Here is a 16,627-nt window from a genome sequence, read left to right as displayed (position 1 = left end):
GTTATTATATTGTGCCCATGACAAAATTCTGAGACAACTAGAAAAAGTGCTCCTCGGAGCACAGGTCAGGATATCAGGATATATACATTTTTGTCAAATAAGTTTTATTGCCAACAGATTATCAACAACAGAATGGACATGTTATCAGATTAACAATTTTCTGTTTCAGCATAATTAAGGAAGAAAAAAGAAAAAGAGAGAGAAAAAAAGAGCAGAAAACAGACTAAATAAAATACAAAACAAAATAATTTATGACATAAAAACAACCCCTTCATACCCTCCCACCCCTACTGCTCAGTGACGTAACGCATAATAGAGAATCAAAATGAATTGTTCCATGGACATGCATTAGAATAGACAGTCAGTTTAAAATAACATCATCCTTCTACTCGGAATATATACATTTGATGGATCCATCTTGATCACTTGACTATAGAGATATATGTGTACAGATTTCCATGATGTTTGGATGAAATTTGTATATGAGTAAAAAAAAAAAAAATATATATATATATATATTTTTTTTTTTTCCCCTAAAATCTGCATTGTGGTGGCGCTCCTCCTGGTGGGCAATGTTAAATCTTTACTCAACATAATGTGAATGTGCGTGCAAAGTTTCAGCAATTGGATGCTGCGTTCATGATTTGCGGCATTTTGTTAAACATTAGCCACTCTTGAAAACTTCAGCCAATCAGGAAGGAATATGAAAAATCTGAAAGACCCTTTTCTTTAATGACTATATAGTGTACCGATTTGCGTGATGTTTGGGCAAAATAAAAAGAAGAAAAAAAAAGAAAGAAAAGAAGGCATTTCGGCCTGGCGGAGACAATAAAGCCTATCCTATCCAAATAGTCCCATCCTACAGAATATAAATATCTCAATCAGCTCCTAATCATTATCATGTCCAGTGAATTTCTTATTTGTTTTGTCCCTAATAACTCTCCTCTTCAGCACTTCTACTGCAGTGTGAAACATCAAGCCTCTACAGGAAATATCCTTTATACATTGGCTTTACTTTTGACCATTATTAAAATGTTTCAATTCAATTCAAACTTTATACATTGGCTTTACTTTTGACCATTATTAAAATGTTTCAATTGGCTTTACTTTTGACCATTATTAAAATGTTTCAATTCAATTCAAACTTGTGCAGAACACATAAAAACTATAAACAGAAGCAAAATAAAAAACAGAACAAAAATAACCAAAAAAGAATAAACAAACAAGGAGGACATAAATAGGCAGGATATCAGCCTTGTCTCTGGACTTGAAGGCTAAAGCACCAGTAGCTTAGATAGCTTAGATGACAGCCTAACAGAGCTCTTAGTTCATTTGATTTCATTTCGTTTAGAGAGACAGGAGTTAGAAATATGTCCTGTTTACTCAACAAGATAAAGATTGTGTCTGGCAAGCACATGCAAAGTTTGCAGTTTTATCACAATATAATACTCTTGCAGTGACATTATTAAATGTATTACAGAGGACATTATTACCCTTTGGATCAGTAAGATCAAAAAATCTTTGATCTTTCTGATCCAAAGGATATTTTATTTTTTATCTTGGCCCTGATATTTCACAAAGATCAAGGTCAAGGTAAAAAAAAGAAACAAAATCATAAATCAGGTATATTCAAAACAAGAGATGCTGGTGCGGGCAAAGTTTACACTCCAGTTTGTGTTCATTAATTAATAATTTCATTATTGATACCTCTCCAGGTAAGCTAAATTGTGACATATCTAAACATACAGTACAATGAGTACATACTTGAGTCCTATACTTTGAGCTCAACATGTTCCCTCCCTCCACTGGCTCCCGGTTGCTGCCCCCACAGAGTACAAACACTGATGCTGGCCTTCAAAGCAGCCAAAGGTATGGCACCTCGATATCTTCAAGGTCTGATCGATCCGGGCTACAACCCCACCCGGTCACTCAGATCAGCTAACACAGCACAAGCTGACACAACCCAAGCTAAAAAACCCAGGACAACGATCCACTCGTCCTAGACTCTTCGCCCACCTGGCCCCCAAACTGTGGAATAAACTCTCCGTTGCAATAAGAATAGCAGACTCACTCTGTAGCTTCAGCCGTGGTCTGAAGACTCACCTCTTCAGACTCCACCTTAGCCCATAGCACCTACCGTGGCACCAGTCTACCATGTGCTACGGTAGACCATATACCTATGTTTTTCTTAGATTACATTTCTATGCACTTGATGTATTGATGTTGATGTATTGATGTATTACCTTGCTTATTGTAAATCACTCTGGAGCGTCTGCTAAATGCCTAAACATGCCCAACTTTCTGCCATTTCTTTCTGGCTCCAATCCGACAGATATGCCCATAATATATGGGTCCGACTGGCTTCATACTCGCTTCCAATATAATAATAATAATAATAATAATAATAAGGGTAATAATAATAATAATAATACGTTATACAGTATTATCCTTCAGTTTTATTTCTCCTAAAGGTGAAATTTGTAGCGATGAAATGTCAATCAGAGACATTTAAAAGACATAGTTACACCTAATCCATGAACAGTTAACCACTTAAATCATATATATTTTCCCCCAAAGAATCTACACTATATTAGATCTTTGGTCCCCTTCCTCTTCCCCTCTACGCCAAATCTCGTTGCCGTTAATTGCAGATCTACTACCACACGAGTTGCGTTGGGAGCTTGTATCTGCCCAGAATAGGGAAGCTAGGCTTCATGTGTTTAAAACAATGCAGACAAAGAATAAACAATAAACAAGTTTCCCTTTTATTTCACTTGCCGGCATCACAGCAGGACCTCCTGTCTGAAGGAGTGTCCCTGGTTCCAATCCGGCCGGAGACCTTCCTCCTCTCTGCTCCCAGCTTCCTCTCTTCAGTCTCTACTGTAAAAATAAAAAGAAGAAGAAAACAAACAAACAGGGCCTAATATATCTTTCGGGGGTAATTTTACACTCTTGCTGAAGAGTGTGTAGAATTTCCCTTAAAGAAGGCTGGGCTATGTCTATAGTATTTATGTACTGTATAGCCTACGTATGTACCGGTATGTATGTATGTATGTATGTATGTATGTATGTATGTATGTATGCATGCATGCATGCATGCATGTATGTACGGTATGTGTATAGAGCAACCACATCTCTACTTAAGATTAAACTAGAAAAGATGCAATTGGAAATTACAAGTGTGGTTGCTGACGGTTCGTGACTATATTCTGCAGTAACTAACTGTCATGTGAAGCTCGGCCAATAGGGTATATGCCCATACACCATTTTGTTCTACTTCCGGGGGTCTTTCGATTTCCTTCACAGGTGTTACCGATGATATTAATGAAGGCTTGTGAAGGAAGCCGAAAGACACCCGGAAGTAGAACAAAATGGCGTATGTGCATATACCCTATTGATTCCCACTCCCATTGATTCCCTACTGATTACCCACTCCCATTGATTCTCTATTGATTCCCTATCCCGGACAGAAGTCTGTCTGTCTGTCTGTCAATTTCCAATGGCAGCGGAAAAGTTACCCTCGTAAAAAAATAAAGTTTCCATAGGACTATAATGTGTTGCCCTGTTGGGCAACCACACTAATTATTTATTGAAAGAGAAGGAGATGAGTGTAGGTTGGGATGAGTAACCCAGGGTAGGCACAGCTGTAGGCTAGTGACTAGGAGCTGCTCATAGACCGACGGAAAGACAGATGGACAGGTGTTCCGGCCTGGCGGGGATAATAAAAATGGCTTTTATAATAAATGAATATAAATACACAGAATACAGTGCAGGTTTTATTGCCCAATAGGTTTAATAGCAAAAGGCAAGGTCAAGTTCTGTGCAAGTTCGGGAACAGCACAAAACTAGAAAGATGCAATTGTAAATTGCAAGTGTGGTTTCTGTGACGCGAGTCACACTTGCAAATGAATTCCGTTCTGAGACCTGTACATGTCCTAAACCATTAGAATTTTCCCCATTCAAGTCAATGGATTTGGAATGCCCATATATGGACATACACTGTGTCATTCTCATGTGGTCTATATATGGACATACTCTGTCAGTCTCATGTGGTATATGATGTCAGACATCAAAAACATTGGGAGAAGTTTAATTTTAAAAAATTTGCAATTTTGCAAGTGTGGTTGAGCCGACGCAAGTTGTGGGTTGCGCCCAGTGGCGTAGCTAGGGGTAGGAAAGTTAGACTGAGGTAAGGGGGCCCAAGGTGCCAGAGGCCCTCGAAAAGTCTGGATTAAAACTCTTTTTCCCCCAATAATAATAATTATTATTATGATGTTTATCATTTGTGTCTAAAAACTTAAAATTACTGCTGGAATAAAACCAATGAGCGATACAATTTAAATAATTGAGGGTCCCTATATTATATACTCACCCCTTACAAAGCTAAAATGGTTTCTCCTGCTTTCACGTTGTTTTGAGACCTATAGTAGCTTAGCTCCCCCGGTCCTGACTGTAAAGCAGCTTCTTCAGCACACAACAGCATGCTTTGAACAGAGACAGGGAGAGGGAGAAAAAAAAAAAAAAAAAGACTGCAAACATAAGATCAACTTTCAGGTTCTGTTCGCTCCACCCTCCCCCGGCTTCTTCCACACACAACACGCATTGAACAGAGACAGGGAGAGAGAGAAAAAAAGACGTAATGTGACATAGAGCAGCATGTTTCATTACTGTGAACTGAGAGGAGAGCTTGACTGTTTACACTCAAGGAAGCAGCTGATGTCTGTGGGTAAGCATGCAACAGAAAATCTTCTCCCCTCTTCCTTCTTCCTTCTTTATCCAACACCATTAAGCAATAAGCATGGATAACGTTTTAAGCACAAACGCAAGTGTTTCGAACGAAACACCTGTTTGCTAAGTTCTGGAAGGAAGCACTCCCAAACTAGTGACATGATCAGTTGATCACAATCGCATCATGTTATGAATGTATGTAGGTTCCCAAATCAAAGTGAAAAATGGTTTGGTTTGTTGCAACAATGACTAGTTATCTAAAGTATGGTAATAGTGTCAAGTAGTGGGAGGATTAATGTCAGAGTGTTTGTGTTTGAGCGCCTCAGTGCGGCCGCTGCAGAGTTCATGTGCAACCTCTTCCAGAGAGATAGATGGAGACACTAGAAACTCTGCTGGAGAAACAAGACAAACTGCTGGATGTCCCTAGTAATAACAATAATTGTATAATATCCCATCATCTATCTAGTAGTCATATGATTGTCATACAAAAATAACAATCTAGGCATCACAATATTTTTGTTTCAGTCAGTCACAGTAGGCTATTATTGTTTTGTGAACTCCCAAAATGTTCACAGGATCTTGCTGTAGATTAAACACACTGACTGACTTTGCTGTTAAAACAATGTATGTGCATACACACAGACACAGTACACACAAGAATGTCCTGTTATGCCATTCTCATATAGCCTTATATGATCTAGCCTGTTATACAGTAGATGTATTCTCAGATCATTATATCCAACCCTTGTTTTCCATAGTTTAGCTAACTAGCCAAAGTTCTGATTGCATGCAGACTCATTTTTGCATGTAGGGTAATCATGTTCATACTTCACCCAATCTGAATAGTCCTATACTGCTTATTTTTTCTGCTATTCTACTTCCTATGTATAGCCTATATGCTTCACTCCTCATGTGCATTTGCTTGAGCACTGCTGCTATTGATTAGTGATTGTATATTCTGCACAACACCTGCACATATTTAAGCTGCTACTAAAAATACAATGTAGTGTTTTATTGTTATACTGTTTTATATTGGCTTGCATGGGAGGCTGGGCTCAAGTCAGAGTTCTGGTGTCTCATTCACTTGCTGGTGATGATGGTGGTCTGCACTTTTTATTTCATGGGACTGTTGTGGATTATACTGTATTAATAATACAGTAGCTGTATCTGAGTGTGCATGTAATGGATGATTATGTGTAGTGATCATGGTTAGATCAAGTTAAAATTCCTGGACTTTGTTTCAAGAGCTAGCATTGTCAAATTGTTACACCAGACACTACATGTTTGTTTATATCCTGCTTAGGCTACAAGAGTAAAACTAAAAGTAGACAAAAATGGTAAATGGTGTTACAATTTGACAAATAAGGTGAACATGATTGCTGAGGCGATCACGGCTACCGTATCATTGTGAGACATGTCATTCAAACAGTAACAAAGTGTTCCCGGTTGGCCGGTTCTCCGCTTGCATGGGGGGGCCCATACAGATTTCTGGCCTAGGGGCCCAGAATTGCTAGTGACGCCCCTGGTTGCGCCACTCTCCATATATGGAGCTGACTGCTATCATCACCTGGATCTCCATGTATGAAGATCACAACACTGACCTCATCACACCCTGGATAGCCATACATGGAGACGACTGGATCATCACTTAGATCTAGATGAATATAGCTCCATATGGATATGGATATATAAGTCAATGGTGGAAATTCATTCACTAATAAATTAATATCAATTAAACGATACAACTTGTCTCAACAGAAAGCACGCACACGATTCCCAATGAAGCCGGTCAATTTGACATAATTATGACCAGTGGTGAAAGTGAGCCGGAACGGCCGGAACCCCCGTTCCGTTAAAACATTCGGGGCCGGAACGGCGTTCCGTTAAGAAAAGGAGAAGCCAGCTGTCAAAATCCCATGTTAAATAAGCTGCCACAAACGCACGTCCAGGAAGAAAACAATAGCCTATACTAAAGTCAGATTAACATACAGTAGGCTACACAAGTGTTACTTGTTAGACTATATTTTCTGATAAAGTGCTTCTAAATTATTCCCGGGGGTTTGTGTAGGTCAGTGTAATCGATTCTGTTCGTTTCAGTGTTTGACACGGAGCGGGTAGAGTAGAGGTGGGACGTTCGTGAACGAATCGAGTCGTTTGAACGGCTCTTTGAAATGAACGATAGGATTCGGTTCACAGTAGGGAGCCGTTCCTTCGAATGAGCCAGTCTTTTGAACGGCTCTTTGAAAGGAACGGATCCCAGAGATCTGGCTCACTTAAAAGAGCCATAAATCCCATCTCAAGGCGAGACTCGTCGTGTCTGTGGCACTGTGCCTGCCATGGTGCCTGCATGCGATGCAGCCTATACCAAAGCCAGAATAGACCAAAATGATTCTATTCTGCATCTAGTGGAAATACTCCAGTAAAGTAGGCTAGGCTATACTTAAAACCTGTACTTAAATACAGTACTTTAGTAAATGTACTTAGTTACTTTAGATAACTGGTTATAATCATTTTAATAATAATATATTATATTATCTGGAATTTATATAGAGCTTTCAAACATGCTTTACATGTGTGGGGGGGGCCTGGGGAGACAACAAATAAGAGAGCAGGATATGGTGACTTGACTAGGATAGAATAATGTTGCTCTATCAGCATTTCTTTCTTTGTTGATGCTGCTACTGTATGTGTTTATGTGGATATACTAAACAAAATGTTGTTGTACAGTGACCATAAACATCTTATCTTATCTTAGGTGATTCTGCTAGCCGTACTGCTTACCCTTCTGTATGGAACAATGAACAATATGAAGAGGCTTATTATAGATATTTCCTTTAGGATTTCAATCATGTTTCACGTTACAGTAAGTGTAATGCCGTTGCCTAATTCAGGTGTAGGACCTGTAGTGTTTTTTATTGTGTGTATAACCATGCCAAAATGCAGTTTTCTATGCATTTCAGGGGTTTTGGGGGGTTAGAGCCTCCCAATTTTTTTCCGGCCGCGCGGCCAATTTTGGGACAGTTCCGGCAAGAATTTCAAACCACTTTCACCCCTGATTATGACGTGAGTGTGCGGCGCAAAAACTATGGCAGGAGTAGCGCGCCAAACTTTTGATCACTCTTGAATATTATAGTCGGACACATACTTTATAGTGTGTTGCCCTGTTAGGGCAACCACACTAATTAGTTTGTAAACTTTGTATAGCCTAACAGCTTAATAACAAAAGGTGACCTCCAATGTAAGTGCAGTAGCAGCATTGCAGGGGGGGCGCCAAATTATTGTTTGACAGTAAAGTTTACAAATTTCTCAATTATTTAAATATGTCTGAAAGTACATACATAACAGTAACACACATACTGTAACATGAATCCAATTTATCAAAGCAAATATACATTTTAAAGAAGATTTTTTTTTTTTAATTTAAACAACACAAAAGTTGACTAATAGTGCTTGTAAAGGATATAGCTCCACATGTCAGATGTTATGGACTTGTTCGTGAAAGCTGTTCAATATTGTCAAGAAGAGCTTCAAATCTCTTCTCTACTTCGCCGTAGTACGAGCTGCAGGAGAAGAAAACACTGATTTATTTCAAAAGGTTTCATCGTCTTCTGAAGATTAAAATACATCCATCTTAAATGCCATGACATTTCCCTCTAGCTTAGAACACTTAATGGACCATGCCTCATTGACATCTTGACACTTCCTCAAAACCGTAATATATGATGTATGAAAGCTGATAGGTTAAACGGTTAGGCGTAGTAGAAGGAGAACTTCTAAGCCAAAGGGAAAACCAGGGACAGGGCATTTTCTTTTTGCAAATGAATCATGTATTCATGTACGGCAGGAGATTTATAGATTTACAAATCAATAGACATTAAACAATATTACTTGATATAGCTATGGCTACACTTCTTTAGGTTTGAGAGCTTTCTCTCTCTCAAATGTTGTAAAATGTATCTGTTTGTACGTTAAATCTCTGTTTTCAATGCTGAGGTCCCCTTAGCATTTCAATGCTTTATTGACAGCACTTAATGGGAAATCCGAATATTAATACAGTTCACCCTTCTAAACGTCAAAAGGCCAGAGATTAATTAAGAACAAATAGTTCCACATTAGTGGCAAATGCCCTGTTGACAAATCTTTTAGATATCAACTTTTAGCTAATTTAGTTAATATTCACAGAACATATGACAATCTGTGAGGTTTCAATCTTGCAGAGTTATTGAAGATCAGTTCTTGTTTTTTGCATACATAGCTTGCTTCTGTGGTGGTCTCCTCTTCGTCCTCCATGGTCTGGATCTGCTCTGGATCTCCTTCCCAACAATTCCTTCACCCTTAAGTTTCTATCATCATGTCTATGAAGTTGAAACATTGATCCTGACAATGACAACGCCAAATATTGTGGAAAATAACACCAGTAAGACGGGCGATAAGCGCACTGAAACAACAGAGCTTCTTAATACGGCACAGAGCAGGAGTAAAAAGCTGGAGTTAAACTATTAATCTGGCAACGTATGCACACAGAGTCACACACAGAGACTCACAATGAAATATACTACTGTTTTGATAGTCCGGGCGTTTCGGGCAATATTTTGATGGGATCATGCACTTTACAAAAAAGCATGACATTTGGCACACAGTTAGAAGAATATGCCATATGGAACATTTTTGGCTTTAGGACCATCGCAGATTTGTCTTGGGAAACTGGGAGCCAATCAAAGTAGGGGTCTCATTGAATTAAAGCATTCTATTACACCCTGGCTACAACTAATATTTCCTCAGGTGTTTCTTTATTAGCTTCTTGAATAGTGATGTATGTGTCAGTTTGGTCATTAACAGTGCTACTGTGCACTTCAAATAATTAATTGTATTAATTTTATTTTGCCTTGGGAAGTTGGGATAAAGACCGGCCTTGTGTTGCCTGTCTGGTGACATATTTATATGACTTTAAATTGTGTTTCAGATAACTGTACCAAAATGATTTTTTGGAGTGTAAAACCTTCCATGTTGAGAGTAGCAGTGCAGCAGTCATTTTATCTTTTAGCCATTCTTTTTTTTTAAAGATTTGTTTTTGGGCTTTTTATGCCTTTATTGATAGGACAGTAGACTGACAGGAAATGGGGAGAGAGATGGGGAATGACATGTGGCAAAGGTCTTCCAGATCGGGAATCGAACCGGCGACGCCAGCAGGCATCATAGCCTAGTATGTGGTATGCGCCTTGACCACCAGGCGCCCCGACCTTTAGCTATTGTAAATGGAAGTGCATGGTGTTGATGTTCTGAATGGACATTGGAGAGCAAGCTGTGCTGCCTTGTTCTGCACTAATTGGAGTTTGCTTAAATCGTTCTTTGTGGCATTCGACCATAATTATTTGGCAGTAATCAAGCTGTGAAAGAACAAGTGTGTTCAGTACCATTTTAATTAGCTCAGGATCATCAGGTGTAAAATAGGTTCTGCATCGCCTTACAATGACTTGCCAATGTTCTTTAAAACAGAATCTACAGTATGTGTTTTAACCTGGACAGTTTGTTGTCAAGGGTGATACCCAGGAGCTTAGTTTCTTTTACTTGCTGAATGGGTATTTACTTGCGCAAGCAGAGCGCGCAATCTTTTTTAATTTTGCTTTCCAGAATCCATTTTCCAATTTTCTCCAGCTCACTGTTCAAAATGTTGTTGCTGATGCATATACAGTTGTATAAATGGTAAATGGTGCATTTATATAGCGCTTTTATCCAAGGCGCTTTACATAGATTGTGCATTACATTCACCCATTCACGCACACATTCATACACCAATGGCAGAGGAAACCATGCAAGGCACCAACCTGCTCACCGGGAGCAATTAGGGGTTCAGAGTCTTGCTCAAGGACTCTTCGACATTAACTCAGGGGGAGCCCGGATTCGAACTGGAAACCCTTCGGGAACCCTTCGTGCTCTAATGACGGTTTCTCTACCCCTGAGCTATGCCGCCCTGTATCATCTGTATACATCGTTGATTTGGCATTTATTAGGATGAGAGGTAAATCATTTGTAAATATGGAGTACATAAGTGGACTTAGGCAGCTCAATTCATCATTATGCCCTCGCAGCTCGGTTAGTACACTTAATAGACCAGAACCAAGCATGTTTGACATTCTGACAGTTCCTCAAAGATGTTTGTACTGTATGTGTGCGTGCGTGCGTGCTTGTGTGCGTCTGTCTGTGTCTCAGATAAAGGTCTCAGATTAAGTTTGTCATTCAGAAAAAGTTTTATTGTTTCACATCAATGAGGCATCTCACACAACATCAGAAAGGATCAGATTAGAAAGAGAGAACAGTGTGTGGTTATGTACAGTACAAGCTTTCCTCTGGGAGAGAAGGAAGTACACAAAAACACACACCTTCTATTGTGTCAAAACAGAAAAAACACTTTCTATTTCTGTTTCACAGAAATGAACAAGTCACACATATGACAATAGCTGTACATGCAAAAGATTTTAATAAATGGTAAATGGTGCATTTATATAGCGCCTTTATACAAAGATTCAAACCGCCAGGTATTATTGACTTTTACCATGTCATAAGCATATTGCTTACGGAGATGAGAATGCACACGTTGTGGTGGGTAGGTCCACTCCGCCACACGAGTGCCCCTTCTTTATTTATAACATGTGCCAAGGGGTATCATTGACTTTTACGATGTCATAAGCATATTTCTTACAGAGATGAGAATGCACACGTTGTAAAGTACTGTAATTCCTTTTAGCGGTTAAATATGTTTAGAGAATGCTCTGTCTTAATTACAGACACACCTGATGAGGCCTCAATAAGATAGATGCAATACGATAAGCCTCAATAATGAGCCATTTGACAATAATTTGATTACAGAAATCCACCTGGGTTTAAAAGTCAATATAGCTATAGGCCATCATGATCACTGCTGAATGAGCTACAAATTAAATGGAGCCCCTAACCTCAGCATTATTACTGCCATGCTCTACATTAACAATCTCACCCGGTGTGAATGAGCAGCTTCAGTAGTTGTTCAAGGGCACCTTTGAACACAAGGCAGCAGCAGTACAGTAAGCTGTGAACTACAGAACAGATGGCATCCTAAAGGACTTCACTCACCTCTCATGGCCTGTTCAAGCCATCAGGAACAAGATACACACAATGTTTGTAAAGGTTTTCAGATCTGATCAGCCAAAGGTTTTGCTTATTACCATCTTTTAAAGGAGTTCTATGGTTGATTTTTCTATTTTTCTATATTCTCACTGTGTAAGAAAAGGACTCAAAACTGTATGGATACGTTTGGTAATGTTAAGCCGACTCATATTGGTTTTATTTTGTTGAAAATATTAAAAAATTGAATTGTTTGAATTAATTTTGTATCAAAGATAGAGGATATGCTATCCATTTCCGCCTCCTTACTAGCACCAACAAACGTGACCACATTACCCCAGTCCTTGCCACCCTCCATTGGCTCCCTGTTAAACTTAGAATAGGTTTTCAGATCTGATCAGCCAAAGGTTTTGCTTATTACCATCTTTTAAAGGAGTTCTATGGTTGATTTTTCTATATTCTCACTGTGCATGAAAAGGACTCAAAACTGTTTGGATAAGTTTGGTAATGTTAAGCCGACTCTGGAATATTGGTTTTCATTTTGTTGAAAATATTAAACAATTGAATTGTTTGAATTAATTTTGTATCACAGATAGAGGATATGCTATCCATTTCCCCCCTAACTCTCCAGACACTGATACAGGGATGTATGAAGTGCGTGGGTTGGGGGGGGGGGGGGGGGGCTCTGTGTGTGTGGATGTGGGTTCATCTGAAATGCGTGCGGGTTTATGAGGATCCTATGAGTGTAGGCTGGGTATTTACTGCTAACTCTAACAAGAGAATTGAATTCAAGGGAATTTATAACAGAACTAGAAGCAGTGCTCTTCCAAGCACGTCTCCACCAGGTCAGATATAGGTCCCACACTAGGCTAACGCGGACCAGTTCGTGTAGGCAGATGGGCGGGCACGGCGAGTCTCACCGCAAGTCTCCGACCAATAGCATGTGTTCTCCTCCCCCCTCCCCCCTCTGCTGCTCTGCTCAGCGCAGAGAACGCTGCTGCGTCATGGCGTCAACACATTCGGTGTGACGTTCTCTGCACTCTGATTGGTTAGGGAAATTCTACACTTCCTCCAACAGTGATCATAACGCGATCGCCCAGGCTTCATTTTCTTCCGATCGCCAAATGAAGCCTGGGTTTCCGAGGCTAGGTAGGTCCTGGTGGTGCTAAATGTGAAAAGGGTCTTCTTTTGCCTTTAACGGTGACACTGCATGCATGATTTGAGGCATTTTGATCCAAAAATGAGTTTGACAAAAGTCGACCTGCTGGTGGCCAATATGAAAAGAGTGTAATTTGTTCCTTGACCAAGTGGGGGAATGTGTGTGCAGAAAGAATTTCTCTGTAATCACAAGCTGTGTTCATGATTTAAGTAAATTTGTTGAAAATGGACCAATCCTGCAAACTTTGGAAGCCAATGTTAGCCAATCTATCATATAATTAGGGAGGTCAGTCAGTAGGAGGTCAGCCAGTCAGTCAGTCAGTCAGTCAGTCAGTAAATGCTTTTCCACCTTTATCTCTTCAGCAACTGATCCCAAATTTCACATGGCATTGGCCATTAGCATTATACAGACGGTGACGGAGCCCGATTTCCATTTTTCACAAATTCAAGCTATTTATTAGCGTTTCTTTACCACTTCTGTTCAACACTACACCCTGTTGTCAGGGTTACGGTCCGTTCCTCCAGGCCATGGGATCTGTAGCCCCACACACACCAATCTCACAGTTAGGAATGTTTCTCTCTCTCTCTCTCTCTCTCTCTCTCTCTCTCTCTCTCTCTCTCTCTCTCTCTCTCTCTCTCTCTCCTGCATGCATGGTTTGCCTGCATGCACGGGTCACTAATGCACCGGGTGCATTTGATGTGTGTCTTATCTTCCGACGGGTATGGCAAGCGCATACATCCCCATACCTCTATTCACCTAATTTAGCTGTTAAATTATTTGTATCCATCAAAAAATATACACTCCTCCATGGGTTGCTCCTTACATTATGATGCTCCCACATATTCTCACACACGCACCAGTTACAGTTAATTTCTCCATAACCCACACTCTGCACATATATTGGAGCACATATCTTCAAACGGGTAAGGTCTAGTTAGGATGGAATAAGCGAATATGCTATGCGTTTTAGAACGTTCCATATGATTGGCCACTACTCTATAATATTTTACAGCTTTAGATGCATGTTTAACGTCCAATAGACCAGATGTTCGTCTCGTATCGTCAACGGAAACAGACATACGTCTCGTCATATTTTAGTCATGAAAATTCTATTTGCCTCATCAACATCACGTCTTCGTTGTGAAAAAAGATTTTGTCAATCGTCTTTGTCAACAGAAACAACACTGAGCCATGGTCAAAGCCTACCTTCCTCAAAAACAGCTGGGATGGTCTTTCACGCTTTTATTTCCTCCAGATTAGATTATTGTAACTCACTGTACATCAGCATTGATCAGGCTTCACTTAAGCGTCTGCAACTGGTCCAGAACGTGACCACATTACCACAGTCCATGCCACCCTCCATTGGCTCCCTGTTAAACTTAGAATAGGTTTTTAAGGTTCTTTTATGTGTTTTTAAATCCCTTCGTGGCCTGTCACCCTCTTACCTCTCCCGTATGTCCCAGCCAGGGCCTTAAGGTCTGCGGACAAGATGCTGATCCAACCAACAAGAGGAGTAGGGGTGACCGTGCTTTTGCAGCTGCTGGCCCCAAGCTCTGGGTTAGGGGGGTGATATTGCTGTAAACTGTACTTATGTGCATTGATAATCTCGCTGTAGATGTGTGAAACACAACCTTTTTTTATGTGAACCATAAAAAATGACAAATAAACTCTAGTCCAAGGGGAAAGTCTCCCTAATCTGCAGCTCTGAGAATTGGCCTGTGAATGGCATATGGAATAGAATCCCCTAGTCACCGGTGCCTTCCAACTGTCTGCCTGCTATTGCTGTTGTTGATACAACTTGCTTGTCACAGGTTGTGGTTAACATCATAAACCCTTGTTTTAAGTCGAATATAAACTGTTCTCTTCTCTCATTTCTCACATGGGTTGTTTTGTTAAATTATGATTATGATGGCTGGGTAATTATCATTAATCCTTAACTCTGTTGACATTAATTTCCACACCAACATTAACATGAATGCTGCCACCATTTGTCATATTTATTAAAGTTGTGCAGTTCTACTCCGGCAAACTTTATTATTCATTGTCAATCAGGAAACAGTCGAGGATTAAATCCATCTCTCATTATTTTTCCCTCTCCTCTCCTCTCCTCTCCTCTCCTCTCCTCTCCTCTCCTCTCACTCCAGACAGCCCAGACGGTGCTGCTGGTGGTGACAGCCTTTCTAATTTGTTGGATGCCGTACCACATCATTGCAATGTGGGTGGAGTTCGGCTACTTCCCCCTCAATGATGCCTCCTTCGCCTTCCGCATCGTGGCCCACATCCTGTCCTATGGCAACTCCTGCATCAACCCCATCCTCTATGCCTTCCACTCCGAGAATTTCCGCAAAGCCTGCCGCCAGGTCTGTGGATGTCGCCTGTATCCTCCACCCCCGACTGAGAAGATGGCACGCATCCGTGGGGAAAGTACCTCTACCATTCGCTCCACCACTGCCATTTGAAAGTAACCACAGGAGGCAGCAATAAGACACACAAGAGCACCAAAAAAGAACAATTTGCAATCTCTTGTGAGGCTGTGTGTTTTACGTCTTCGTTGGGGCTAGGGTTACAAGCCACACTTGGTTGGTTGCTGATGGACAATTACTTTTTTTTTCTTTTGTTAAATACATTTAGAGCAGCCGATTATTTGTACCCGTTTTCTCTAGTGTTGTTACGATACTATTTTTTCTTTGCCGATACGATATCCGATATCAAAATCTGCTTACCAGCCGATACCGATACGATCCGGAACCAGAAAGCCAAAAAAAGAAAAAACATTAAAAAAAAAATGTTGTCCTACTTGACAACCATATAACACTATGCTTGACACATTCTGGTTCACGTTGCTAGCCGCTTGCTCTCTGTCGCTACTGGGAAAGAATGCTTAGTGAGTTTGGACGACTGTAGATAGATAGATAGATAGATAGATAGATAGATACCTTTATTATCCCAAGGGGGAAATTCAGTTGTCCAGTTGTAGCACAGCAGTATACAGTTATTTACAAAGTTACAGAGAAGTAGGAAAAGATAGATAAGAGTAAAAAACAAGAGCAGTACAGTACCAAAAAAGAGAAGGTGCATCAATAGAGGGGGCGAATTAAATATAAGTATATATACATAAAGTGTCTTACAAAAAAGAGACCAAAGCAGTCAATGCTAGTTAGTGCAACAAGTATCTCACTGTCATTGTTAAACAAGACAAATACTCAGAAACTACCAACACAACCTATAGGCCGGGGGCCAATTCTGAAATTGGCACAAATTGGTACCACCCAAGGTGACCGTACGTTTTTTACATTTTCGTCTTCGTACATGTCTCTAGTTTACATTTTGGTATGATAACTCTTCCAATCGCCCAGCTTATTGACAGTTATCACTCCCTAAACAAACCAATATCCATATGAAACAGTGATGAGTATATACTGTATAGTGTGGTACGATGTGTACTTCCGTAGGATTTTTGTGCTAATTTTTTATTTTTTTTGCAGATCCTGGTTCTAGAGAGTCCAAACTATGAGAAAATGATGGGTGCCAACTTTTACGGACCCCCACCCCCTATCTGGGGGTCATCTAGTTTGGGGCCTCCCAGAACAGTACACCAGCCAGTTAATGTCCAATCTTCTTAATATTAGGGTTGTTTTG

The 16,627-nt window shown here is 40.1% G+C and overlaps 1 protein-coding gene across 1 annotated transcript in view; it reads left to right on the top strand.

Annotated features, from left to right (window-relative positions):
• Positions 1–15,447, top strand: part of galr1b (galanin receptor 1b) — a gene marked incomplete at both ends in the record, with an annotated part of 31,029 nt that extends 15,582 nt beyond the window's left edge. Inside the window, one exon of the mRNA XM_080730106.1 lies at positions 15,133–15,447. Within this exon, the coding sequence (XP_080586232.1) occupies positions 15,133–15,447 (315 nt within the window). The remainder of the gene's footprint in view (positions 1–15,132) is intronic.
• Between the last annotated feature and the right edge of the window lie 1,180 nt (positions 15,448–16,627).

Source organism: Nannobrachium achirus (genome assembly GCF_963921795.1).
Source record: "Nannobrachium achirus genome assembly, chromosome: 7".
Lineage (NCBI taxonomy): Eukaryota > Metazoa > Chordata > Actinopteri > Myctophiformes > Myctophidae > Nannobrachium > Nannobrachium achirus.
The sequence above is the reverse complement of the archived record's forward strand: the minus strand, read 5'-3'. Positions and strand labels throughout refer to the sequence as shown.